At 42.4% G+C, this 26,807-nt stretch overlaps 1 protein-coding gene across 1 annotated transcript in view; it reads right to left on the minus strand.

Moving 5' to 3' along the window:
* LRFN2 (leucine rich repeat and fibronectin type III domain containing 2) overlaps window positions 1-26,586 on the minus strand; it is a 41,918-nt gene extending 15,332 nt beyond the window's left edge. Inside the window, exon 1 of the mRNA XM_075497412.1 lies at window positions 25,214-26,586. Within this exon, the coding sequence (XP_075353527.1) occupies window positions 25,214-26,586 (1,373 nt within the window). The remainder of the gene's footprint in view (window positions 1-25,213) is intronic.
* Window positions 26,587-26,807: the final 221 nt, after the last annotated feature.

A 26,807-nucleotide genomic window follows, 5' to 3' on the forward strand; every position in this document is an offset into this window, starting at 1 on the left:
TAGTCTTGTCCTAAATTCATGTGGCTATGCGCCTAATGAAGGTATAACTCTGACTCACAGTGATTAAATTTCAATGAAATATTGAAGAATGCTTAATTGGTTTTAACACCTCAGCAGCAGAAAAAAAATTATTCTGTCATGACTAAACTTCATAACTATGTTTCAGAAAATTACTTGCTTTTTAATGACCATGCTGGCAACTTTTTGCAGTGCCATAGAAAAGGTGGATAGATGGAAATATTTTTGTAACCACCAGTGCAATTTCTCACTCCATAGTGTGAATACACGGTGGCCTGCCACAGGTTTCACCTAGGTCTTGTTTTCTCATGTGCACTCTGGGTTTGTCTGCAGATACTGGCCTCTTTATCCTCTGAAGTGTCCCAGAACATCATAGACATATTTCTGAATCCACTGCTCTGTGGATTTTTACTTTTTTTTACCTTGCTCTGGAATGAATCACTCCACCCTCTCTCCAGCACAAAGACAAATGTCATTGCTGCTCCTGAACATATGGTACAGCCTAAAAAAGGGTTATCTTGTAGGAGTGTATCTGTATGGATCACTTATCACACATTTCCCAATGGAGGATTTAGGAGATAGCATCTCTTTTTTGTTTCTCAAACTCCTCATGTTCAGCATTTTTCTGTCTACTGCTCTCCAATGTGCTAATGATTCCTCGAGAGAGAAGAGCCCACTCCCATTACAATTGGCTTTTTACGTATTGCTCAGCAAACTTGGATCTGCTCTACTGCCAGAGACTAGTTGCATAAGATGCAAAACCAAATATACAAAAAATATTCTCTTTTCTGTGTTCATCATCCTAGATTTATCTAGATTCATTCCCCATAAGAATGAAATTCAGATTCTGGAGTATTTGGTGACATTATGCCACAATTTTTTGCCTCTGAAGAGAACAACCTGTAGTCATGTGAAAAGACAAATTTTCAAAGTTATAAATTTCTATGCTGCTCTGAGTTTGAGAGAAGATGTTAGCATGATGTTTTATCCCAAAGCAATCTTCTCAGAGTACAAGGTTTGTCTCCCTCAAGAACATATAAACATCTTCAGAGAGACTCATTTGATGAAAGCAAAGGGTCATTATTTCACAGGAATTCACTACAGTTTTAGACAAATACTTTGAGGACTTCAGAATGCTTTAACCAATATCCAAAAGTATCTAACTAGAATAGTGTCTAAAGGAAACCCTTTATAAAACTCAAGAGACAGCTACTCTGAGTTGAAGGAACACCTGGCTCTGGTCTCGGCTATAATACAATCCTGTTCGGGTGGAGCTGGCTCCTCCGATGTTTCTGTGCATTGGCTAAAATAGATTTAAGGCTTGGTAGAGCAATGGCTACTGCAGTTGCCCACACAAAAGTTTACTAAGGCATGACAAAAGCGGACCTAGCTAGGAAACCTGACTGAAACACAGACCCCTTACCTAAGCAGAAATTGCAAGTTCGATGCTGGCTGATGTCAGGAGTGCACGCTTTTAAGGATGGGAGAAAGAAGAGTTTACCATGGATGCAGGATGACTCAGATAAAGGTGAATTGGAAGTATATGGGACAGTACGGCCGTAAAAGATGATACAGCAAAAATGCAAATGCATCAGCTGGTTTCATCTTGGTTTAAATCCGAGTAGAGTCATGGGGGTGAGCGCAGCGGTCCTAGGGAGCCTTTTGGTACTGAGACTGTTCACCCAGCCACTAGCACACTATGCCTTAACTCTTCTCCTTCAGTGAGTATCAGCAGAAGTGTTTTAAGGCTGTGCTTGTGCTCCCTAAACCTGGCCAAACCTGTGCCACTGGACTGAGTCTGTGATTATTTCTTAAGAGAAACCTAATACTGCAATCTCTCAACTGCAGCCCTGCTGGCATTGCAGTACTGGAGCCCTGACACAGGCATATCAATAACACCAGCAGAAGCAACAAAGAAGAAGACACTGATGAATTACTCCGGTGACCACTAACCATCCCAGACAAGAATACACCCAAAAAGACAGATCTAGACCAAACCTTTTCCACAATAACTAACAGCACAGAAGGCAGGCTGAAAGGCAGAGATGTGTCTGCAGTGCTCAAAATACCCTTGGGCACAACTGTCCAAGGGACTGGCTAGTAAAGAGCATCGCTGCAGTAGATCAAGAAAGAAGAATACATTTTCATATTTTCCCCTCTCAGTTGCAGCCCAGTGCAAAGTATAATACCCTCTTCTCAGTTTACTCACAAGTACAAATGTTTCTTGCAAGCTGGACCTTGCTGAGATAAAATCCATTGACAAGATTCCAGAGGAACAGGATGAGAGACACTTAATGGATTGTAGCTTAATAGCTTACCCAGGGCATAAACAACGATAGAGAGAGACTTTGATCCTGCCATGTGCTTTCTGCAATTGTGGACATTGCTTAAGGTTTGGTAGGTTTTCTATCAGAGTTCTAGACCAGGAGTCTCTGAAATGATCAGTGTCTGTTTTTTCCATCAGCCTTACTTTCAGGACTGTGAGGGGAGGGTTGGTACTTGGAGACAAGCACTGACTGAAAGCTTGACAGCCTTCTACCGTGTCAGTTAAAAAAGGCTCTTCTTAGTTCTCAAGGAAGATGAGGCCATGTAATACCTATTTTTGATACAGCCTAAGAAGATCCATTCAGCATACGACTGCTGTGACATGACTGCCAGTTAAAGTAATGACTATTCATACTCACAAAAGTTAAGGCAATTGAAATCTTAATGCATACAATTGTAGCATTAGTGTACACAGAGATGTTCACTTCTATTGAACCTGTTGACTTTACCAGAATACTTTGATTGACAGTTTGACTGCTTTTACATTCTTGCCTTTGTAGGGGGTTGGTTCCCAAATGTTAGGAGCAGTACAGGTAGTCATGATCATCCAGTCTGACCTTCTGGACAGCAGAGTCCAGCGTAGGCTGAGTAATTTATTCAGAGATTGTTCCACTGAGCCCCAGCACAGCTGTTTACTGGGCATAAGGTCTTAAGGATTTCTCAGGGGATAAGGAGTTGGTGACTCCACCTCCTCCTACTGGTTCATACCACAAGGTTAAAATGTCAGAACTCATTTCCAATTTGAATGCACAGGTCTTCACTTCAGCCTGAGAAATATAAAGAAAGGTTCACATCTACATATAAAGACAAACCAATAAGCAAACGACAGACTTTGAGGCAGGATGGAGACAAAGTCAGCATATTTAAAGCTGTTGTGAATTATTAAAGTTGTGAATTTTGCCTTTGGAAGAGTCAGAGGGTGGTATGAGCTTCTGTACTTGGGGGAGGAGGGCAGGGGTTGTGGAGATTTGGAATATAAAGAATAATGTCATGAGTGATGGATGGGCTGTTATTGGCCAAGATGACTGGCTAAATAGTCAATGGCTCCTCATAAAATGGTTGAGGGATAAGCTTGAGAAAGCCCAGGTGGCCACAGGCAATATGCCCAAGGCCACGATAAACATGAAGACAAGTATCCAGATTTTATTTATGGGAAAAGGCCTAGGACAACTAGTTGAAATTGAAGGGGATGTAAAGACACCATGGAAAAAGGAAGACTATGACATTTCATGTGTAAAAGGAAAAAGAAGGTTGTCCCAGCTATTTAAAGCTAGCTCTGGAGTGTCCAGAGATAGGTCATTTGTTTTGTATCCAGCCATTTCCACTTGAAACATGCCTATGACTGTGAGGTACTTCTCTGTGTTATTATCACTAATAAAAGAGACATAGAAAAAAACCCCAAACATTTAGAAGCTTTTTTTGAAGGTCACAGGACCACATGAACACAGAAGAATGTAAAACCAGTGTCCTTTCAGCTTAGCATGTTAGTTACAGTTTTTACAGTACTACTCAGTTCTAAGGTGCCTCTACTATCACTTTGATCATCAGAAAGTCTGTGAGGGAAGCCAGTATCGTTCAGCCCAAGGGTTTTGTGCAGCAGATCTTTAATGCTTTCATGACAAGCCATTTTCAAAACTTTTGTTGTGTAGATGAAATAAAGATGACCTTTATCCTTTACTTTTCTCCATTCAAGGTCAACAGCAGTTCTGTGATTTACTGACAATGGCACATGATGCCCATGGAGGATATCCCATTGCTGCCAATGATTAATAGTTGCATTTCACTCTCCTCAGGGCCATAACTCACTCAAAGCTTCAGCATTTGAGAATCATGGAACATCCCTGGCACAGATAAATCCATAAATCCTTCCAAGCCAACAAAAAATTGCCAGCTCTCTAGGAGTTTCTTCACAAGTCAGGCTATAGTTTTCAGATTAATATGTGCATGTATCGCAAGAGGAGGGAAACCAGATCACCAATAGGAGAAATCAGAGAAGTAAGTTAAGGCTGGTTATTGTCACTTTCTACACTCTGTTCTCTGTTGTTCACTTTGCAGGAAGAAAATGTCAGACAGGCAGACATCACTTATTATCCACAGTATCTGCATCTGCGGCAGTCGTTTCATTTGCAGTTGTGCTGGGAAGCGCATTCTGAAGCACATGACTTATCCCAAAAGCAGCTCTGTAATAACATCACGAACCAGGCTTCAAAAGGACTGCCTGTGGGAGTAGTGTATCAGTCACGTCATTTGGAGATATATCTCCCGATTTTAGCCACCGAAAATTTTTATTTCTGATAGCTCTTGGAACAAATTCAGGTATCAGAGAGAGCTGGACTATGTTTAGGCTAGTGCATTGTCTGCAAATGGCTCAGCCACTAAAAGCTCCACCCTCCTGGCTGGCCTGAGCTCAAAACCTACCACTATGGAGAGACAGTCTTGCCCCCATCCTGGCAACGTGGGAGGCCAGCCCTGCTGCCTGGGGCTGTGGCGAGTCCAGCTCACGGGTCCATCTGAGACACGAGCCCCAGGGAAAGGGAGAGCGGCTGTCAATCCACTCTGTGTGCTGGAGCTGGCGAGAGGAGGAAGGGCAACCCTCCTTGAGCTGCCTCTGCAGTCACTGTCTAAACTAGATGCTGGAGCTAGGTGGTACGGAAACCTCTCCTGGGGAGCCAGGCAGTCTGTTTGTGTAGGTTGTCAACTACGCTCAACTTTTTCATAAACAAAACAGAAGGCATATGAGTTTGCCAAAATGCTAACTGTAGGAACTCTCAGCTACCCACCGTAAAGTTCTGCTTTGAAGTTTAACAGAGCTTGTCTGGACTCATAACAGAAAAGTCTTCCATAGTTCTCAGAAGCTGTGGTTTATTTAAAAAAAAAAATATTAAAATGAAGTAGTTTTATTTGCATCTTTTATTTTTAATAAGAGTGTTCATGAGTTCAAGAAAAAAAATAGCTTTTTCAGCTATCCATTTTCAAAAGCAGAACTTAGGAAGCTCTTTTTTACTGCTTGCTTTTCAGTGAAAACCTTTAAAATTTTAATGGAATAGAGTATTATTTGCTACATATTTTTCTTACATGTTGTGTAATTTCACTTTTCATCTTGGGCGAAAAAGATCTACAATTTTCTGTGTTCTACCTATAGACATTTAAAATTAGCAATGGTCTAATTAAGAAAAGCTTGAATATTTCTTTGAATAGTCAGCCTCTGTAAAGTTTTGGTGCTTATTGAAATCTGACTGAACAGCAGTGAAATTTCCATAGCTTCTGAGGATGCAAAATAGGACTGGAACCCACAGAAAAGGTTGTTCTGTTTCCATTCCTGGCCTGCTCTACAGCAAAAGAAAGCGCCTCATGTAACCCTTGTGCTGGAGTAGAGAAAATACTGAATTTTTAGAGAACTGTATGTGTTAAACCATCCTTGGAAGCAATATTGCATTTCTTATCTCTGAGTCCTCATGGCAGGTTGCCTCCACCTGTGATTATCTCAAGTGTAGTTGCCATTATGTATATGATAGATACATGTATCAGGAACATCTTATGTTGACTGATGAAACTGTGTCCTAAGTATATATTCATCTACCGGTGCTCAGTAAAATACTGGTTACCATAAAAGGTATCTCAAAATAGTGGGGTCAGAAGAGAGAGCATAAGGATAAACAGCCAGTCAAATCATAAAACACAGTCCCAAAGGATTTACCTAGCAGAAACATGTAAACAAAAAAATCTCTGCACAGAAAAGTCAAAAGTCATAGCTCTCATAATTATACTAGTTAGCAAAAAGTCTCACAAAACCTCCAGTGTGATAATTCTGAATAGAAAATAAAGCTGAAGAAGTCTCAGTCTGGTCATGGATTAAATCACAAGTGGAAAAAGAGGATCCAGTCCTGACAAGTGGTCTGTTGTGGCTTGATTTGTAGAAAATCTCTACTCAGCTCTTGATTTGTAGAAAAATCCATAGGGGAACAAAATGAAAAGGAAGAAGGATTGCATTAAGCAATGTTACATGTAATTCATATTTGGGAATGGAAAGGGGGAGGAAAAAATAAATAATTTTTTTCCCCCAAACTGATCCCTCTGCCTTCATGTACCTTTTTATGCGTTCACGTCACCCTTTTCATATTGTATCTTCCATCTTCGTTCCTCTGCCTTTAGCTAAATGTTGTGCAGCTCACTGCCTTTTTCAACTGTCTTTAAAACAACATGTAAGAGACAGCACTGCAGATAAACAGCAATGTGTGTCACCTGGTAAGTTGTGCTGTCACTGCAAGGAAAAAGACAAAACATCATGCACTGCACTCAAAATTGAGCAAAACATCTGAAAAGGTAAGAGGGGCTTATTGTTTCACCTAAGTGCAAACCTTAGTGGGGAAGGTGCAGCTGGGATGGGACAAGTGTGGTATCTATTGCTAGTGTTGGAGAACAACTGAAAAATGTGATGGCTCCCAGGACACAAACTTCAGTCGGAGGTTTTCGGCTCCTGCAGCTGCGGCTGTGTAAGGCAGAGCCGTTCGGTTTCTGTCTGGCAGAGGGATTCATTACTCACGCCAAATCATTCCCTCCCTGAGGGAGCTAGAGTAAAGTGCACAAGTATTTTGCATTAGTTGGATGTCTCAGACCACGTGTTCAAAGCTCTTACAGGCACTAACAGTAGATACATCTAGCAAAACCTTGGTATTCTGACGGCAAAGCTGTTCGGATACCTCAAATGAAACACATTTTTAGTGTTAAAATAGGGGTTTCTGCTAGATCCAGTTTTTTTCTTGTCTCTTGTCAGAAAAATTAAAATGCAAGCTATAGCTGTGGGGAGCCACAATGCTCTTCCTCTCCCTGGCACCTGTGAGGGATGCTCTGATTCCAGCCCTTGCTCTGTTCCTCCACCATGTTCTCCGTTCCTTTCCCACTCCCCCACAGCCAGCCAGCCTTTCTCCTTGTACCTCCAGACCATCCCCTTGCTGCTGCAGGGGCTGAAAGCAGGGACAATATGCAGGGAAGGAAGACCTCTGTGGTAAGGGGAGAGAGAAAGCAAAGTAAATGTGATTAATTTAGGGAGCTTTGCTTCCAGGACAACAACTCCCCAAGGGGCATGATGTATGGTGGGAATGGGGCTGTCACTCCCAAAGCTGTAACATCCACAGAGAGATTGATAGCAACATTTCCACATTTCCAAATGAAATACTTTTAAAGTTTTCTTTCCATAAACAAACAAAGCAACTGTTATTGAGAATTTTCAGCCTGATTCTTGACAGAAACAGATGTTGCAATATTGGAATTTCCCATGGGACAGATATTCCAGGGTTTGTTCCATTTTAAATAGGGCTAGAAAATAAAACTGAGCTGATATATGGTTTGCTTCTTCATAGCCATTGCAGAGGCAGGTGGTTGGAAGGTGTGCTAGACAGATGTTGCACACTGCTACAATGACTGTGAGACCAACTAGTGTGGATCTTTTTTTTTTTTTTAATTAGTTTTTAAATCTGCTCCTTGTTCAACGTAAGGAGTAATCAATTACTTTGTGGTTCTGTCCCATTACATGGCAGTTTAAGGTTTGCTTTGGGTAAACTGAGGCACTAGCTTCAAAACTTCTCCAAGATAACACCTCTTGTTTGGGAACTAGTAAATGTGAGCTGATTTGAAAAGCAGTCTGTAGCTCTTTTGAGTATATGCCTCCCTGTCATCAACAAGCTTAACCAGGGTTAAGCAGAAGAGAGGAAAATGGCAGCAGCCAGGAAAACAGTCCTCAGGGACTTTCTCTAAGTCGGAAGAAGGACTCTGCTTCTATGGCTTTTCCTGGACTCCCTTTGCTACCCTAAAAACACGGAAAGTTTCTGGACTGAAATCACATAAAAAGGAGTAGAAAACAGGTTTTAACCTAGTGCAGACATATACAGTTTTACTGACTGATAGACATGAGGCTCGGCAAGTGTGTTAATACAGTCTTAACTGGGGAGGGATGGGGACCAGAAAACTGTCAGGACGTGGGTTCCCATGACTAGCAAAGCTAGAAACTTCTCAGCCCCATGCAGCTGTAAAGTCACAGCTTCGCCTCCTTGAGCTAGAGCGCAATCCTGATTAAGTTCGTAATAAATGCAGGTTCCCAAATGTTTCGTCAAAGCCCTGGCCTTGTTACTGTGACTAGCCATATCCAAGGGGTGCCAAGAAAGATGAAAGAAGAAAATTGTCTACAGCACAATCCCACATACACACAGTGAAAACAGTGAGAGAGGAAAAAGTCTTACTAAGACTTTGCTCAATGCCGCCTTCGGTAATTGAACAACATCTAGTGACTCTAAATGGACAGCTATGAAATAGCAAGGAATGGAGAAGTGTGAACGGCCATCACCTCTACAAGGTTATATGGATTTGGACAGGACGTTGTAGGACTTTGCCATAGTTAGGCACCACTGGAAAAAACACACGTTATAATTCCATGTTGCAGCAGAAAAAACAGACAGCTTTGATTCCATTCACCTGTAACCTCTAGTTCACTACCTCAGTGAGCACCTAAATCTTTGCCTACAGTACAGCTAGCAACAGGAGCAAGATTTATATACTGACAAACTAAGCCTGCTAAGGAAAAGGGATTTTTTTTTTTGTTTGGAGATGCAAAGGCCCAATTCAAAAAGCCTTATACTTGCTAGATAAAATATGTCCTTTAAAGGTGTAAATATGAAGGTTAAAATCACTTTTTCTGGAGTAAAGTTATAATATTATTATTATTTTCTACTCTAAAGCCAAAATTTAAATTTGGCTTTTTAAATTTAAATTTAAATTTTCAACTAAATTTTGGAGGAAGTTTTATGTCAGTGTGCTACTCCCAGGAGTATGTCACCTCTACCCTCCAAAGTGCTATTCCCTTCACTCCACTTGGATAACCAGCATATTCATAAACCCCAATGAAACCAGTTATAAACACCTGTGCTACCACACAACAAAATACAAAATGGAAGCTCCTTAAGAACAACTAAATAGAAGGATTTACTCTGAAAAATACTCCAGCTCTGGCACAATTAGCTAATTAAACTACAGCAAATATAATTAGCTACCATGAGAGAGCCGTGATGGGGAAAACAAAGAGAAAAGCTGAAACAAACAATAATACTATGTTTTAGTGGGGAAAAAAACCCAAACAGCTAAAACCTCATATGTTTCCGTTAGGCAGAGTTTGTATAGCACAAGGCCTCGTCACCTCTTCATCACACTCCAACCTGGTGTTCATAGAATCATAGAATGATATAATTGTTTATGTCGGAAAAGACCTTTAAGATCATCAAGTCCAACCGTTAACTGAGCACTGCCAAGTCCACCACTAAACCATGTCCCTAAGCACCACGTCTACATGTCTTTTAAACACCTCCAGGGATGGTGACTCAACCACTTCCCTGGGCAGCCTGTTCCTATGCTTGATAACCCTTTCAGTAAAGAAATTTTTCCTAATAGCAAATCTAAACCTTCCCTGGTGCAACTTGAGGCCATTTCCTCTTGTCCTGTCACTTGTTACTTGGGAGAAGAGACTGACACCCACCTTGCTACAGCCTACTTTCAGGTAGTTGTACAGCGTGATAAGGTCTCCCGAGCCTCCTTTTCTCTAGGCTAAACAACCCCAGTTCCCCCAGCCGCTCCTCATAAGGCCTGTTCTCCAGACCCTTCACCAGCTTTATTGCTCTTCTTTGGACGTGCTCCACCAACTCAATGTCCTTCTTGTAGTGAGGGGCTCAAAACTGAACACAGTATTTGAGGTGTGGCCTCACCAGTGCTGAGTACAGGGGGACGATCAGTTCCCTAGTCCTGCTGGCCACACTATTCCTGATACAAGCCAGGATGCTATTGGCCTTCTTGGCCACCTGGGCACACTGCTGGCTCTTATTCAGCTGTCTGTCGACCAACACCCCCAGGTCCTTCTCTGCCAGGGAGCTTTCCAGCCACTCTTCCCCAAGCCTGTAGCGTTGCATGGGGTTGCTGTGGCCCAAGTGCAGGACCTGACACTTATCCTTGTTGAACCTCATAAAATTTGCCTTGGCCCATTGATCCAGCCTGTCCAGATCCCTCTGTAGAACCTCCCTACCCTCAAGCAGATCAACCGTCCCAACCAGCTTGGTGTCATCTGCAAACTTACTGAGGGTGCACTTGATCCCCTCATCCAGATCATTGATAAAGATATTAAACAGAACTGGCCCCACTACTGAGCCCTGGGGAACATCACTTGTGACCAGCTGCCAACCGGAGTAAACTCCATTCACCACCACTCTTTGGGCCGGCCATCCAGTCAGTTCTTTACCCAGCAAAGAGTACACCCGTCCAAGCCCTGAGCAGCCAGTTTCTCCAGGAGAATGCTGTGGGAAACCGTGTCGAAGGCTTTACTGAAGTCTAGGTAGACAACATCCACAGCCTTTCCCTCATCCACTAAGTGGGTCACCTTGTCATAGCAGGAGAACAGGTTAGCTAAGCGGGACCTGCCTTTTATAAACCTGTGCTGACTGGGCTTGATGACCTGGTTGTCCTGGCCATGCCACGTGATGGCACTCAAGATGATCTACTCCATCAGCTTCCCCGGCACCGAGGTCAGGCTGACAGGCCTGTAGTTCCCCGGATCCTCCTTCCAGCCCTTCTTGTAGATGGGCGTCACATTTGCGAACCTTCAGTCAACTGGGACCTTCCTGGTTAGCCAGGACTGCTGATAAAGGATTCAAAGTGGCTTGGTGAGCACTTTGCCAGCTCCCTCAGTACCCTTGGGTGGATCCCATCCGGCCCCATAGACTTGTGTGTGTTGTACAAAGGTGCAGTACTGAGCCATGAAATGGGACTGTTGCAGTCCCTCAGGCTTTTGTTAACACCCTTCACAAGCGTGAATCCTGCTCATAGTGTTTATTTCATCCTTTCCCTTGCAAACGGTCCTTCACCTCATAAAAGGCGTTAGTGTCCCTGGAGAAGGAAAATAGAATTTAAACTACTAGCCATACATATAGCCTTGTGTCCTCAATGTGGCTCATCTCCCTACGGAAATCATACAAGAACCAAGCGTCTATCAGAGGTACTTCTGCACTGTTTTTCTAGCAGAGAGATTGCAGCATTGCTAGTAGCACTGAGGATGCAGGAAGTTTGTCTGACACTACCCAGAGAAGATGGAGCTGTCACTGCCCTCTGCTCAGCCAGCAGCCTGTGACAGCAGCCACCCCGGGTGCCACGATGCCCTGGACAAGAGGGGTCCCATTCTGAAGGTGACTCCTTCCATGGTGGACGTTCCTCCTTCTGCCTGCTCAGAGAGCAAGGCACTGTCATGTCATTGACTGAAACAGCAGCCAGAGGAGGCTGCAAGGATCAAGGGGTGGAGGAGAGAAGCAGAGGTCCCCTTGGCTCTATTGCCTGCTCAGCTTACGTGAACATCTGGCTCCCTTTTAGGGATGAAAGGGAAGAGGCACAGAGAGACAGGACGTTTCAAGCCAATCACCTTCCTTTCTCTTCCCTTCTCCCATTGCCCAACCTTGGCAGTACTGTCAAATTCTTCCCTGTGGCACTCCCAGGCCATGAACCTCTGCATGCAGCAGAGAGAAGAGCGGGCACCAGGCTAGTGACCCATCCTTGCCCCAGAGTTATCAAGCTGAAATTCTGCCTCTACATACTCAAATTAGCAAGATTCAAGTTCACTGGCACGCTGCCATCCCAACTCTGCAGTACAACACGCAGGGAGGCTCAGCAATCACTGTCGTGTATCTTTCTCATTCTGCAGCAGCCTTCTGGAGAAGAGGTGCAGGCGTCCCCCACCCTCCCAGCACTGGCAGAAGGACTGATTCATCAAGCCTGACTCTCTGAGGCAATCTGCCAGACGACAAAGCTGCTGGTGGGGTGCCTTGATGCTGTCAGCTGCCCATATGTCTATCAGGCAGCTCCTGCCTGTGCAATCCCCACTCTGAGAAAAATTCAGAGAATGGTTTGGGATATCTACATAAGAACCAATTTCCACAATCCAAGCTGATTAAATAAACAAATAGATAGTAATAATAAAAAAAGTTATGGGTTGAGCAAACAGGTCTTTTATTTGTTTTCCTGTCAAGATGAAGTAAATTATGAGGTAATAAATATATTACAAAATTTAAACCTAGGCAAATTCAAACTGATGCAAGGGGAAGGGGAGGAAGGACAGATGGGCAAATTCAGCACAAATTCACACGTAGTGCTGACTGTCTCAAACTGTTCATCTCTGCAGACAAACTAATCTGTAAACCAGGAGCAGCTGAACAGAAGGGGGTTATGGTACAGCCTTACCTTGCCGTCTACAGGGATTTTTCAGCCACCCTAAAGCATGGCTGTAGCCTCTAGTGGACGAGCTCTTTCCCATCCGAGGATGCCAGGCTAGGTATCTGTCTCTCTTGCCCAGCACCAGTGCACCGCTCGCTCTTGCTGTGGCACACAGGTGATTTTGCTTCCACTCTGCAGTGCCCTCCGCCAAAGGCTGAAGCCAATTCCCGTTTCCTTTCTGAGCAGCGTCACTTTATGGGATTCTTGTCAAATGCTCTGGGACCTAATGTGATCATGCTGTGACTCTGAGACATCAGCAGGGCTGCGGCAATAGGGCAGACCAACCTGCTGGCTGGGCTGCTTTTTCCCTGCTATGAAAATCCGAACATTTCATTTTAAACATAGAAATTTCTCAATGGCATTATAGTTTCAATATTTCTTTAGACTGCAGTACTAGTCTGCTATCCTCAGCTAGGACTGGATTACCTTTGTGCTTGGCCCAGATTATTATTATTTACCTTTGGTTTACAGATTATTATGGATTACAGGGTACATGTGTGTACTGCCCTCATATTAGACTGTAAAACAAGACATGTTTGGGGGAAAAAGGGTAATATGACAATGAAATAACCATATCATGTTTTCAAAGACATCCATTACCTTTACATTTTCTTTCTTTACCATTGAAAATTTGAACTACCTTTCTCCTGTTCTCTTTTAAGAACAAAGAAAGGATAAGTGACTTCCTTGTAGTACAAGCCTTCGTTGAAAACCTACAACACTCAAAAAAATACATGGACTATGAATCTGATTTCTGCCTCAAGTTTTAAGTTCCTCAGCTTGTCTGAAATCCTCCTCTTTCATCCTTCCCTGACCAGAGCATTAATACAAAGGCTACTTACCATCAACATCTCAATTAAAGCCTCAAAATAGCTTTAAATGAGAAACAAATGTTGCATTCACCTTGTACTGGATCACCTGAAAAGAATTATTTTGGCTCACTCTGAGTGCATATATTTTGCTCAGAAAATCTGCCTATTATAGGCAAATCCAAAAATAACCAGACTTGTAAGACCTAAAGCTAATTAAGACTTTGTAATATATTTTATTTAGTCCAATATATTCTTCTTTTTTATTTTTCCAGTTCTGTGTCTTTTTCAGTTCTATATTGTTCAAATGATGAGTCTTAAATCATTTCTCTAACGAAGCAAGCTGTATCATTGCTATCATATGTCAGGGTTAACCAATGCAATCATTGTACAAAAAAGCACAGTTTTTCTGAAAACAACCTGAGCATACAAGCAGAAAGCTTGGTATGGAAGAGAGAGGGTATAATAGGAAATTCGGAACAAGCAATTAGATAGGGGGGTCTGCAGCTACGGCAGTGAAATAAGGCACTAGGTTTTGGCTGTGCTTGTAACTTTGAGTTATTCTCCCCCTGCCATCCTCCTTGTCCTGTCTCATGTATTTGATAGAGGAAAGAGTCCTGCATAAAAAATTAAACATAATTTCTTGCACGAACCCCAAAACAATGCCTGCAGTCAGAACTCAATTGGTCAGCGCTGGAGAGACAAGGAGTATTAGGAACCTGCTGCAGGAGGAGCAGGTGCCCTCCTCCAAGTACCTCCTAATAAAAATCTAAACCAAAGACAACTTTGAAATGGGTAAAAAGGCTTCCTGTGACTTCAGAGGGGGGCTGTACCGGGTAGGGTGTCAGATGGCTGGGGAGGCAGGAGCTGTCAAGGCACCCTGTTTCACCTACCCACAGCCTGGAGCCTGCGCGTGATCAAGTGGGAGCTAAGTTCAGCAGAATGATCTCAAACTGGCAAGGCAAATTTTAGGAACTCAATATGCTTTAGGAATACAATATGCTTTTAAGCTTTTCTTTTTTATTTATAACTCTCTTGCAAAACACCTGTGGATAAAATAAATCATCCTCTCCTTCAAGCAGGTAGTTTTCAGCCACTACTTTTACTATAGGGTCACCACTGTTGAAGGAGATTTCTTAGTAGTCTGGAGATTACCTGGATTGCTGGTGTCCCAGTTAAAATGAAGGGTAAAGTGAGGGGAGGGAGGAAGTTCTCAGATACAGATTTAGAAAGGGTAGGAGTAGTTGTCATGCTCTGTGGTCACTAATACTTTTTCTATGTCTCCTAAAAGAACCCAGATGTCAGTAGCTGTGACCCAAAATGAGGAAGGAAGTAGAGTCGATCTCTGACACCACCTGGAACTCAACGGATCAGCACTGGAGAGACAAGGAGTCTTTGGAACCTGCTGCTGGCACCACCTGAAGAACTGAAAACTTGGACATCAAGTGGAGCATCTTAGGTGCTTAAATGTGCGTTACATGTATAAACTATGGAGGAAATCAAGCCTCATTGTTTTCACTATTCCTTTAAGAGACAACACACTTCTGTTGTATAGGTACATGCTTACAGTGAAGCCCTGATCCTGAGTTTGATACTATTGAAGATGCCTTTCCCAAGTCAAACAGATTTATAACCTATATTTAACAATGGTAGCAATACCAAGAATGCTATATTTTCTCCCCAAACCATGACATTATAAGGGGAAATTATCAGATTTGAAATGTGAGGAAGGACTTTATTAGGAACACATTGAAAGCTAAATCAGAACTACTTCCAGCTGTGATTCTGTAGGCATGTTGTTTCTTCCACTGGCTTACCGAATTACCTTAAGCAAAATATTTAATGTCCTCCTTCCTCCATCTGCCTCTCTAGAAAATAATGGTAATCCCTAAAAGGCAAGATTTTCAGGCTGAACCAAAGCCCATCAGGGTCAGTGGTGGCTACTCATTTCTGAGGGCTTTGAGTCAAGCCTTCAGTCAAGCATTTGATCAGTTAACATTTGTAACTATCAGTGCTAAGTATTATTACTTTGCATCACTATGAATGACATGGGAGATTGTTACTGTTAAGCAGTCAGCAAGTGACAACAGGTTCTTTTTGCACAAAGCAGCACCTCAACTGCTATAAATCTGTCCTACATTTGAAATAGGAAAGATAGTTTTAACTGTGCAGCTGTGAGCTGGCTTCTTAATATTCAGGAATGGTATGAATCTGAATATGTTAAAACTTTTCATTTAGACATCAAATTGTTGACTCACCTGAAGCTTAATCAAAATCTTATTTCAATAGTTCGTTTTGGCATCAGATCTGTAGCTCATTATTGCAGTGACGGGTGGGGACAGCTCCTGGCATTTGGGTTCAGAGCAGCTGAGAGAGAGGATGTGGCAGATGTTATGGGCAAGCATTAGCTCATCCCAAATTCCCCTCAAGTAAAAATTCTGAGCCTTTGATGAGCTAAATAAATAATTAGCAGCAGAGAGAAAATGGGAGTACTGCTGTCTTATGCTGAAAACCGATTCTGATTTCCTTTCCACCCTGTGCAACACCCTTGGCTGTGGTGGGGTTACTTCCCAGCAGCACAACAGGGGCTGAGATGAGAATCAGGCTCTTTGCCTTTGTATTCAGCTCCTGAGGCAGAGCTCAGGGGCAGAGCTGTAGCATACGACCTCTCCACATACCTCACTAAATGTTATTTGACAGTTGTTAAACTTTGAAGGAAATGGGAATGCCTCCAAGCCAGCAAAAGGTGCTGTCCTGCCCTTCTCTGCTTGCCCTTCTCTGCTCTGCTGGGGCAGTGTGGCTTGGGCAGCAGTAATGCAAGTGTCCTCTCACATGTCCTCACATACTTCTCATATACTCACATAAAGGGACGTATCTCCTGTAGGGATAAGTGGATGTTTAGTATTTTGCCTTTCTGTGGCAGTTATCAAGCAAGCAAATATTGGTCTGGGTAGCGTTTGCATGGTCTGCCTCTGCTCACGATGGACTAGACTGGCTCTGACCAATGGATTTCTCATCAATTTCTGTACAAGCATCAGGTGGATGACAGTTTGTCACAACAATGTAGGACAACTTTAGTGACAATACTAAGATGTACATCTACTTTTCTTTAATTCTTGCTTATTTTTATATCTTTATATTTTTATTATATTTATATTTATTTAATAATTTATATTTCTATTTTCTACTTCATTATCTGGCAATGCATGTAATTTTTGTCATTTTCACTGCATTTTCTTTCTTATTTTTCAAAGACTTCTCATATTGCAAAGGGGAGAAGAAAGAAGAAAAAAACAAACACAAGCAAGCAAACAAACAAACAAAAAACAACCCTAAAATACCCTTATCCCTGTACTTCTCCCATTAAGAGAGAAAAAATAAAAAGAAAAGGCCAGATTAAAATTTTTTCAGCAGAAGCAAATAAAGCCCCACAGTCCCAGAATACGTAGTTCTGTGAAGTATCTTCTTCATTATGTCTGATGCCTTTCAGCAAGCCTGCACTTGCTGAGGGTCCTCTAGAAGTCAATGCACACTACTGCTGTAAACCACTCTCAAGTGACCTGAAGTACCAAATGTCCATGTCAAACTTTCCCCTGCTCTGTTTATATAAATTTTGCTTTCCTTTGGGGCTGTGACTGCACGTTTTTATTTTTATACAGTTGCTGTCTCAACCTGTCAAATACAAATGATTAATACATGATGATTAATGTCTTCATGTGATGTCCTTCCTCCCAATACTTGTCTTATTCAGTTTTTAAATATATAAAAGCTTTGACCAAATCAACTTTTGTATCCTGGATACAATGCAACTAGAATAGCTCAGCTCATGTGTTGAGGGTGAGGAGGGTTTTTTGCGCCAGCTGTGAGCCATGGAGGAAGGTCAGTGCCTAGCCAGGTTGGAGACAAGGGTGGAAGTGAAAAAGGGGTAGAAGTGTGGCAGGCATTTCCCCATAAATCTTCATCTGTATGAACCCACTGTTGAAATCACGAGTAAGGATAGATGTTCGGGCCTTTCAGAATAAATTAATCCTCTGCCTTTTCTAAAATTAGCAGAACTATGTATTTCTAACTTTCCTCAGAGAGCAAATAATGTAATCACGCTTTACTACAGCATCAGGATGTTGAGATTATTTGCCCTAACAGCAACAGGGCAGGGCTTCCTCTGTTTCAGTCTTTAGCTGGTAGACCTCCACACAATAGGCTTTTGTTGCAAGAAGCGTTAGCAATCTAGACAGCAACATCTCCTCTGATGCATGACCTGGTGTTCAGTGTGGCACTGCTGTTTGAGAGAACATCCTTACACGACTTAGATATTTCTGAAGTTTGCAGCACCTTAGTCATAAAGCATTTTCTTATTGACATGCAATTGATTAGAAGAGTGCATGGGTATATTTATCCCACTGTGCTGTGGGAAATTCAAACTCAGTTAATTACTTCCTACCTAGGTTAAATTATCCGTAAGTGCAAATGCTGAAGTTATTTTTTGCTCATAAAATGGACTTGCACTATCACCTGACTGCCAAACTGCAGCTACTTAACTGAGAGGAGACAGGATAGCAGTGGTTGGTGGACTGATCTCTGTTCAGCCAGTCTGTAAAGCACCTGCAGTAAAAGGAGCTGTGTAAATGTAAATCATTATTATGTTGTTTAAGTAATCAAAGCCATGGCTCCATTGTTTAAATAGACCAGAGATGTGGAGTTATTTATTCATATTTTAATGCTTAGACTGCCTGCTACATAAAATATATATAGAAAAAATAAGCTTTCAGAGATATATAAAATACTTTTTTTTCCAGTGCTGAATTTATTAGCTAGGGAGACTATAGTGCTACAGTAATTCTTAATTTGTACAGTTGTTTTTATCACTCTTAGTATGAAATACCACAAAATAAAACAGATCTAAATCTCTCATAAATCTAATGGCAGTGTCGCACTTCACATGCACATTTTTAAGTGGCTGCATCATTGCTTTAATTCAAAACACAGCCAGCAGGCTCAGTATGACCTGGGAAGTTCTACAAAACACTTGCAGATTTATTCATCTTTTGAAATAGTGGTGAATTTATATGTTACACCAATGCCCAATGGCCAAAACTGAAATTTGGTCCCACATCATGTAGGGTGCTCTACACATTAAAAAGACACAATCTCTGTCCCCAGATGCCTTACTTGAATTCAAGTGTTGCAGTTATGTAATGCTCCATCTTAATCATTCGTGACTATCCTGTTGCTGCAGACCACACAATTACTTCAAAGCAACAGTCTCCCTATTCATTTATGTGGGCTCCTGGTTCCACAATATTTTCTAATGTGTTTATCCCTATGAGGCAAGGCAGTGCTGTCACCCGAGGTTACAGACAGGAAACTGAGGCCCAAAGATACTGGTTTCCAGATTTCTATATTTCAGTTCAATCCCTTATTCAAAATGAATTAAGTATGCCACTGCCTAAGTTGCACTGATCATAAGTCTGATGCTCTTAAATGTCTAAAACACTTTAGAAAGGAGAGTCTAGACTGGGAAAAATGTACTCTTAACTTTCCGAGGAGCAGGTAGGATTTCTATGATAGAGCGGGTCTCCTGGTGTTTGCTCCTTTAACCTTGAGTCTAAGGACAGACGTCGCTTTGCAGACCTCTGGTCTTCTTCCTTCCCTTTCTCTGTTGGACATTGGTTACTCTTCCTGCATGCTTTTCCTTCAAATAAGAACTGATTTTCAGTTGTGCATTTTGTAACAAACTTCTGGTCTTGGCTAAAAGTGATGCATACAATACACATCTACTGTCATTGGTGTGTGTTTAAGGGTGATTTATATTACAGAAAAGGATGAAAGAATGGGAAAGCTGCTGCATTAAAACCCACATAACTGTCTAAGCATACCCAAATTCACTTGGCTCTGGCCTTTGCAAATTGTATTGTACTTTTCTAGAGGGACAGTTACAAATATGTTTTCTTCAGTGATTAGCTCACAGTGTCAAAGGAAGTGCTCACCTGAGTGGCACTCAGGATTACAGAATGGTTGAGGTTATAAGGAACCTCAAGATGACAAGAGGTCATCTCCCTGCTCAAGCAGGGCCACCTAGACCCAGTTGCCCAGGACCATGTCCAGGCTTTTGAATATCTCCAAGAACGGAGACTCACCACCTCTCTGGGTCGCCTGTGCCAATGCTCAGTCACCATCACAGTAAAAAAGTATTTCCTGATGTTCAGATGTAACCTCCTGTGCACCTTCAGATGGTGCGTCTTCTCCTGGCACTGGGCACTGCTGAAAAAAGCCTCACCCTGTCTTCTTACACCCTCCCTTCAGATATTTGTACACATTGATGAGTTCCCCCCCTGAGCTTTCTCTTCTCCAGGCTGAACAGTCACGTGTCTCTCAGCCTTTCCTCATATGTGAGGTGCTCCTGTTCCTTAATCATCTTAGTGGCTGTTTGCCAGACTTTCTCCAGTATGCCCATGTCTCGCTTGTACTGAGGAGCCAGAACTGGACACAGTACTTCAGGTGTGGCCTCACCAGTGCTGAGTAGAGGGAAGGATCACCTTCCTCAACCTTCTGGCAACACTCCTCCTAATGCAGCCCAGGATACCATTAGCCTTCTCTATGGCAAGGGCACATTGCTGGCTTTTGTTCAATCTCCTGTCCACCAGGACACCCAGGTCGTTTTCTGCAAAGCTGCTTTCCAGCCAGGTGGCCTCAGCATATCAGGTGCATGGAATTATTCCTCCTCAGGGGCAAGACTTGAGATTTCCTTTTGTTGAATATCATGGGGTTCCTCTCAGCCCATTTCTCCAGCCTGTTAAGGTCCCTCTGGATGACAGCATGACACTGGTTTATCAGCCACTCCTCACAGTTTTGTGTCATCAGCAAAACTGCTGAGGGTACATTCTGCGCCATCATACTGGTCATTAATGAAGATTTTAAACAGGATCGGATGTTAAATAGGTTGTGGACCAGTGTTGACTCTTGGGGTATATTGCTAGTTACTGGTCTCCAACTAGACTTCATGCCACTGATCACAACCCTCCCGGCTAAGCCGTTTGGCTAGTTTTAAATCCACCTCACTGCTCATCCAGCCCATACTTCATCAGTTTCTCTACAAGAATCTTATGAGACAGTGTTGAAAGCCTTAGAGACATCTCCTGCTCTCACCTTGTCTACCAACCTACTTATTTCATCGTAAAAGGTTATCATGTTTGTCAAGCATGACTTTGTGAACCCATGCTGATGAATCCCAATCACCTTCTTGTCCATCACGTTCCTGGAAATGATTCCCAGGATTAGTTGCTCCATCACCTTCCCAGGGACTGATGTGAGGCTGACTGGCCTGTAGTTCCCTGGCTCCTCCTTCTTGCCTGTTTTGAAGATGAGTGATATTTGGTTTCTTGCAGTCCTCAGGTATCTTTCCCAAGTGCCATGATCGTTCAAAGTTAATGGCCTTGCACTGACATCAAGCCAGATCGCTCAGCACTCATGGGCGCATCCCATCAGTGGCCATGTATATCCAGTTTTCTGGATCAGAGCAGCATGAACCATGGCTACATGTGCCAGCCAAGGGACCTTATTATGTGACAGTAGTTGAAAAAAATTTCTTGAGGTTCTCCGAGAAATTTTAATTTCCACTTTGAAAGGACCTGCTCTCATAACCTGTGTATATGAACAGAAGATACAGATAGCAATCTATTATCTTCTCTCTGTGGCACCTGCTGGCCATGATGTGGCTTCATAAAGTTACTAACAATTTCCATTTTCTCCATTCAGGGTAGCATGGGTTTGAATGGCACAAAGATGAATAGGAGAGTTAAGGAGAGCAAAGAGGAAAGAAAAGTTAGAATGAATAAGCAACATAAATCAGGAAAGGGAAAAAATACAAAACAAGAAAAAAAATGAGAAAAGCAAATAATAATTTAAAAAAAACAACAACAAAAAAACCCCAAAAAGTTTTCCTCTCACTTTGCCTAGGAAGAGAGGAATCCTGGTTCTGTTGCATGTGAACCAATGTCATTATCTTGACAGCAGGATTACTAAAAACAGTGCAAAGACAAGTCAGAGAGAGAGAAGGAGCTCATTGGGAAAACACAGAGATCAGTAAAGCAGTGGTGTTCGTCTGTGACACATGACTCCAGCACAGGCCCCTGTTGTAGGATCTTCTTCAGCATGAACACAGATCAAGGCACAAAAAGGAAGCTTTGAGATACCACCAAGAGTTAAGTGCATGCGCCATTAAAGAGGGAACGTTCCCTTCTGCCAATGATGTGGAAAAGATGATATAATATGTCACCTCTGAGCAGCCTCAGGTTATTGATTTGTTGCCAGTGTTAGGGGCAGTCATCGTCTTTGCAAGTTGACATTGACCAAGCTGCCTGTTTGAGACATTTACACAAGCTATCACTCCCTTCCTTCCAGCTTCTCCTTCTCACTCTGGGAAACCGTGTGAAACAGAGTGCTGATCCAGGACCGTGCTCATTACCTCAGTATCAGAAACATGCATCCTGAATCCGCTGAAGGAGATAAAAACCTGCTGCTAGCTTCAGCAATGGCCCTAAGACAGCAAATACAAGGGAAGGTCAGATGGGGGAAGCAGACAAACAGTGCTCCTCCTGCTAATCCTCATTATGATGGCACTGGTGTATCCAGAGACAAACTTCAGATTCTGATACCATTTCAACTCAGTGAAATCAGGAGGCCCAACAGACAACACTTGCCACTATCTCCTGCACCTTTGAATTTTCATGGGGCCTTTGCACCCCACCGCAGTCCACTTTGCACCATCTGCAGCTCCTGCAAGTGGAAGACCACAGCTGGAATGGAAGCGAGAATGGGACTGGTGTCCTGGGTAATGATCAGGAGAGATGTTAATATCAATGGGGAGGGAAGAACTTCTGCTTTCACTCTTTCACTATGAGTACACTGTTCATGAAAAATTCTTAGCAGAGAACGCAGAAAACTTTTGTCTTTTGTGCATACAACATTTCTTACTAGTGAGGCAGGATTCCTTCGAGCTGAGCACAGCCAGTGTGCCTCAGTCCTGGCATAGCAATGTATCTTAAGGTATATTAAGTGCCCATCATTTTAGCAGCTAAGCAGTATCACATCCCATTTAGCACATACACAGCATTTTATAGAGCAGAACGCTGTAGAAATCCTTTTCCCTTAGGTTTTTCTACAAGCTCATTGCAGTGACATGCATCTGACCAATTAAAGCAGAACAGCTTTAGTTAATTAACTCTAAGGGACTGAGTGGTTCCCTGGCTGAAAGTCACAAGAGCTGGTTTTGATATTATGAGTGCCACTGATTAACTCTGAGATGCTGGACAATTCACTTCATCTTCCTATGCTTCATTTTTCCCTGGTGCAAAATGTAGAGAAATAAAATTTGTTTTCTTTGGTGAAGTGCTTTTGAGAGCTGTGAATGAAAAGAGCTATGCATCATCAATGAATCCTCAAAAAGCCCCAATGGGATATTTATGGAAATAGCACTGTCCTCACTGTGCTTCTGGAAAACTGAGCCGCAACCAAGTAAAGGAACAAAGGGCCAAAACCTCACTAAGAGGCAGCAGTGGGGACAGGATAAGAATTTAGGGTTGCCTGACACCTTGACAGCCACTTGTTCCTCCAGATCAGGCTGGCAAAGTGGCATCTTTCACTCATTTCTGCCCATGCCACCCGATTCTCACCCCTCCAGCTACTAGATTGCATATCTTTGCTTCTGCATTTTTTATTTACCCTGGCCACCCTCCTCCTCAGCAAATCGACACATCCAGTCACTTCCAACACCTAACAACCTCCACTAATGTCTCTTTCTGGTTGCAGGGATGTTCCTGTTCACTGGACCAAATTCACTATATGGTGTCATATGACTATACACATCCTTCAGAGTATTTTTTCAGACTTCCACTGGGCTCAAGATCTTAAATATTGTTGAGTTTTTTGCCAAAAGCTTTGCCTCAGGAAAAACTGACACTAATATATTTTCTTTCATTGTATTCCTATTACTCTATCATTACTTAATTTTATCTTATCCTTTCATTCTACTTAACTCCACATAGTTGCAAGTCCCAAAGCTAACACATCAGTTCCACAGTACATTAGCCAGAGCAAGGCAAATAATTTGCACCTGCTAATTGATTTGATTATTTCAACATATTTTTATCATTGAGGAATGGAAGTGAACAGAACTGAATTTCCCTAGATTTTTTTCAGTATTTGAATAAATATCCTTTTAAAAAAATGTTCTTTGGACTTGCTTGTCAATATTTCTTCTTTTGGCAAAGAGTGGCTAAGTTTGGAGCAGTTAAATAAATCACTTTATTATTTCTACAACTGATTGAGTTAAAAGTATTTCTGGCACAAAATTTTGTCCATGTCAACTAAACATTCAGTTCTGAAAACACCTTTAAAATTAGATTTCATTGTAGGGGAAGGGTGAGTGAAAAACATCACAGGAGCATTTACTACCTCTCATTTTGACTTTCTCAGGTTAAAGAAAACGAGGCTATGGTAAAGAAGAAAATAGCAAGTTCTGTTCTGGGATCTAGAGGCTGAGTACCATGACTTGACTGGTGCCTCAGCTCTCACTGCAGGAAGCAGGAGAAGGACAGAGTAGTTTGCAGGCCGGCAGATAGTAACCCCAAGCCTACCGAGGAAATCAATGGCTTTGACTATGTTTTGGCCAGATTGCTCTCAAATTATAGTCAAAACCCAAATACCATTATTCCTCTACCAGATCCAATTTTTCTCCGCTGGCTTCAGGATTCTTGTAAAGCTATGGGAGTTTTGTGTTTGATTCTACTTTGCACTGAGATTCTAACTTCTGCTGGTAGCTCACATATATCCAAAGACAGACTTCAGCTCAATGCATCTGATACTGCTGCCTCTGCAATAAAAAGGCAGGAAAGGATGGTTTCTAGGGATTCATCATTAGCATGAACATAGTACATCAATCATTCTTCCAAGATAGAGGGAAAAAGCAGTAATACTGTTTTCCTGTTCTGTTAAGCATTTTCCTACCCATTTTTAATCTCTAAAATTTATTTCTTCTTTCTTTTTCATAGCTAGGATCACTGCAAGAGTGCCTCATTTTTTACATCATTAAAAGTTGGAGGAGTTGTGGAACTGGAGGAGCATAATGAACATTCAGGGCTTGCTTTTGATATTATCTCAATCTCTTCTTGCATTTAATATAGTATAAAACATTAAATGCTCCCAAGTTGTCAGCCATTACAGTTGTGTAAAACAGATGTTAGTGAAGTAAGAAATGAGCTCTTTTATATAGGTGAAAAATCTCTTGTTAACAACCCCGAATCTCGACTCGCAGAATAATTAGAGCCTGTGTTATGGGTAGACAGCACAAACTTCCTCCCACGTCGCTTCCTCTCTCAGTAGTTTGTTTCAGTCCCACCTACAGGAGGTGGAAAGGGAAACTTCTGACTTCTAGCCTGTCAAGTTTTTCTTTCTTTGTTAAGCCTAGTAAGAAGGCTACCAACTGTGGTACTATTTTTTCCTAAATTGGAAATTTTACTGAAAACAGCTGTTGTTAGAGAATGAATACTACAGAGATTTGTAATGTATGACTTAGACAGAGAAGTGATGAACAGACCAACAGATAAACTGACAGACGCAATGCAAATTTATCAGACACCACTAATGCTACCTGTGGCAGGGGCAGTGCTACCTCAGTTCAAAGTCAAATCAGTGACCTAAGAGTAGAAGACTTCATATCCTGCTTTCCTCCCCCTGCCACTATCAGAGGACAAAACAGCAGTTGCATTTACCTGTAGATCAGGACTTCATCATCCGAGCAATTATACTGCAGCTGATACATTTTTACCCGAGGGGCCGACTTGCTCACCGTCCACTTGACCAAAGCTGAGGTAGTGGTCACATCTGACACCAAGACAGCCCTTTCTGGTGGGCCTTTTGTTTCCCCTCGATTAGACTTGCTGGAGCTGGTGATGTCCGAAAGCCTGGATTTCGGTGGGGCTGCTCGGCCTGTGCTGTTGCTGAGATGGGGGAGCTGAACAATTGAGAGCTCAATCGTTGCGGTGGACTCTCCGGCAGCATTGGCTGCTATGCATGTGAAAGTCCCGTAATCCTTGGAGGTGGTGATAAGGATATCTAAGGTGCCATTGTCATAGACGGCTGTCCTCGAAGAGTTCCCAATGAGGCGGTCATCAGGGGCCACCCAGTGAATTATGGGGGTGGGATCCCCAATGGCTTTGCATTTCAGTGTGGCAGTTTGCCCTTCTAAAACCAGCAACTTGTGAGTATGTTGTGTAATAAGAGGAGGCTCACAAACAAATTCTTCCTCCCGTACATACCAGAAGTACCTTCCCTTTAGACCTGGAGGAGAAGCACAAGTTTCCATATCGTCATCTCTGTCAAGTCGCCTTAACCACAGTAGCTCACAGTTGCAATGCAGCGGGTTGCCCCCAAAGCTGAGAGACAAAGGTGGAGAAAATGGGGTAACGGCTAATGGAATTACTTGAGATCTGGCAAATATAGGGTCGGGGGGGAGCTTCTGAAGTCTGTTGGATGTTAGATCCAATCTGGCCAACTTCTGAAGATCTGCAAACGTCCCCTCTGTAATATAATCTATCAGGTTATGATCCAAACTGAGCTGGTGCAAGTTTATCATCTTCCTTATAGATTCCCAGGGAATGCTTCGGAGGTTATTGTAGGAAAGGTCTAAGTCTTCCAATGTCAGCAAAAAATCCTCAAAGGCTTCATCAGAGATGCTTCTTAGCTGGTTGTTGTTTAAAATCAAATGCTGAAGGTTAATTAAGCCTCTCAAAATATCCTCTCCAATGTCAGGCAGCCTGTTACTGTCCAGATGTAAAGACCGAAGGCTCTCCAAGTCAGTGAAAGAGTAGGGCTGTATGTAACTGATGGTGTTTCTGGACAAAGTGAGGTCAACAAGTCCAGACATATTGGCAAAATCCTGTCGGCTGATATTAATAATAAAGTTGCCCCCAAGTCGGAGTTCCACAGTCCTTCGATCTATGTCTAGGGGTACAAACAGGAGACCCTTGGAGGGACACAAAGTCCCCAGTGACTCAGACAGGTTCTGACAGACACAATATTTGGGACAAGCGTTGACCATGACAGCCATTCCAAACACCAGGATGCTGCAGAGCAATTTTTCCATGGTAAATCACGCAACAGTACCTGCAACAAATGAAAAGAGTTATAAGGAAGATCAGCAGTTATGATATAGCTACCTTTCCTCTTATGTTTTACCTAACATCTACCTCCAGAGAGACTTTGCAGTGTCTCCTCTCAGGAGTCACACCTGATGTGATCAGCATTCTGGGATGGGAACGTTAAGTCTTCTAGCAACATCTTTCCCCACATAATGCATTTCTTTCT

Source organism: Mycteria americana, chromosome 3 (genome assembly GCF_035582795.1).
Source record: "Mycteria americana isolate JAX WOST 10 ecotype Jacksonville Zoo and Gardens chromosome 3, USCA_MyAme_1.0, whole genome shotgun sequence".
In the NCBI taxonomy this organism is placed as follows: Eukaryota; Metazoa; Chordata; class Aves; order Ciconiiformes; family Ciconiidae; genus Mycteria; species Mycteria americana.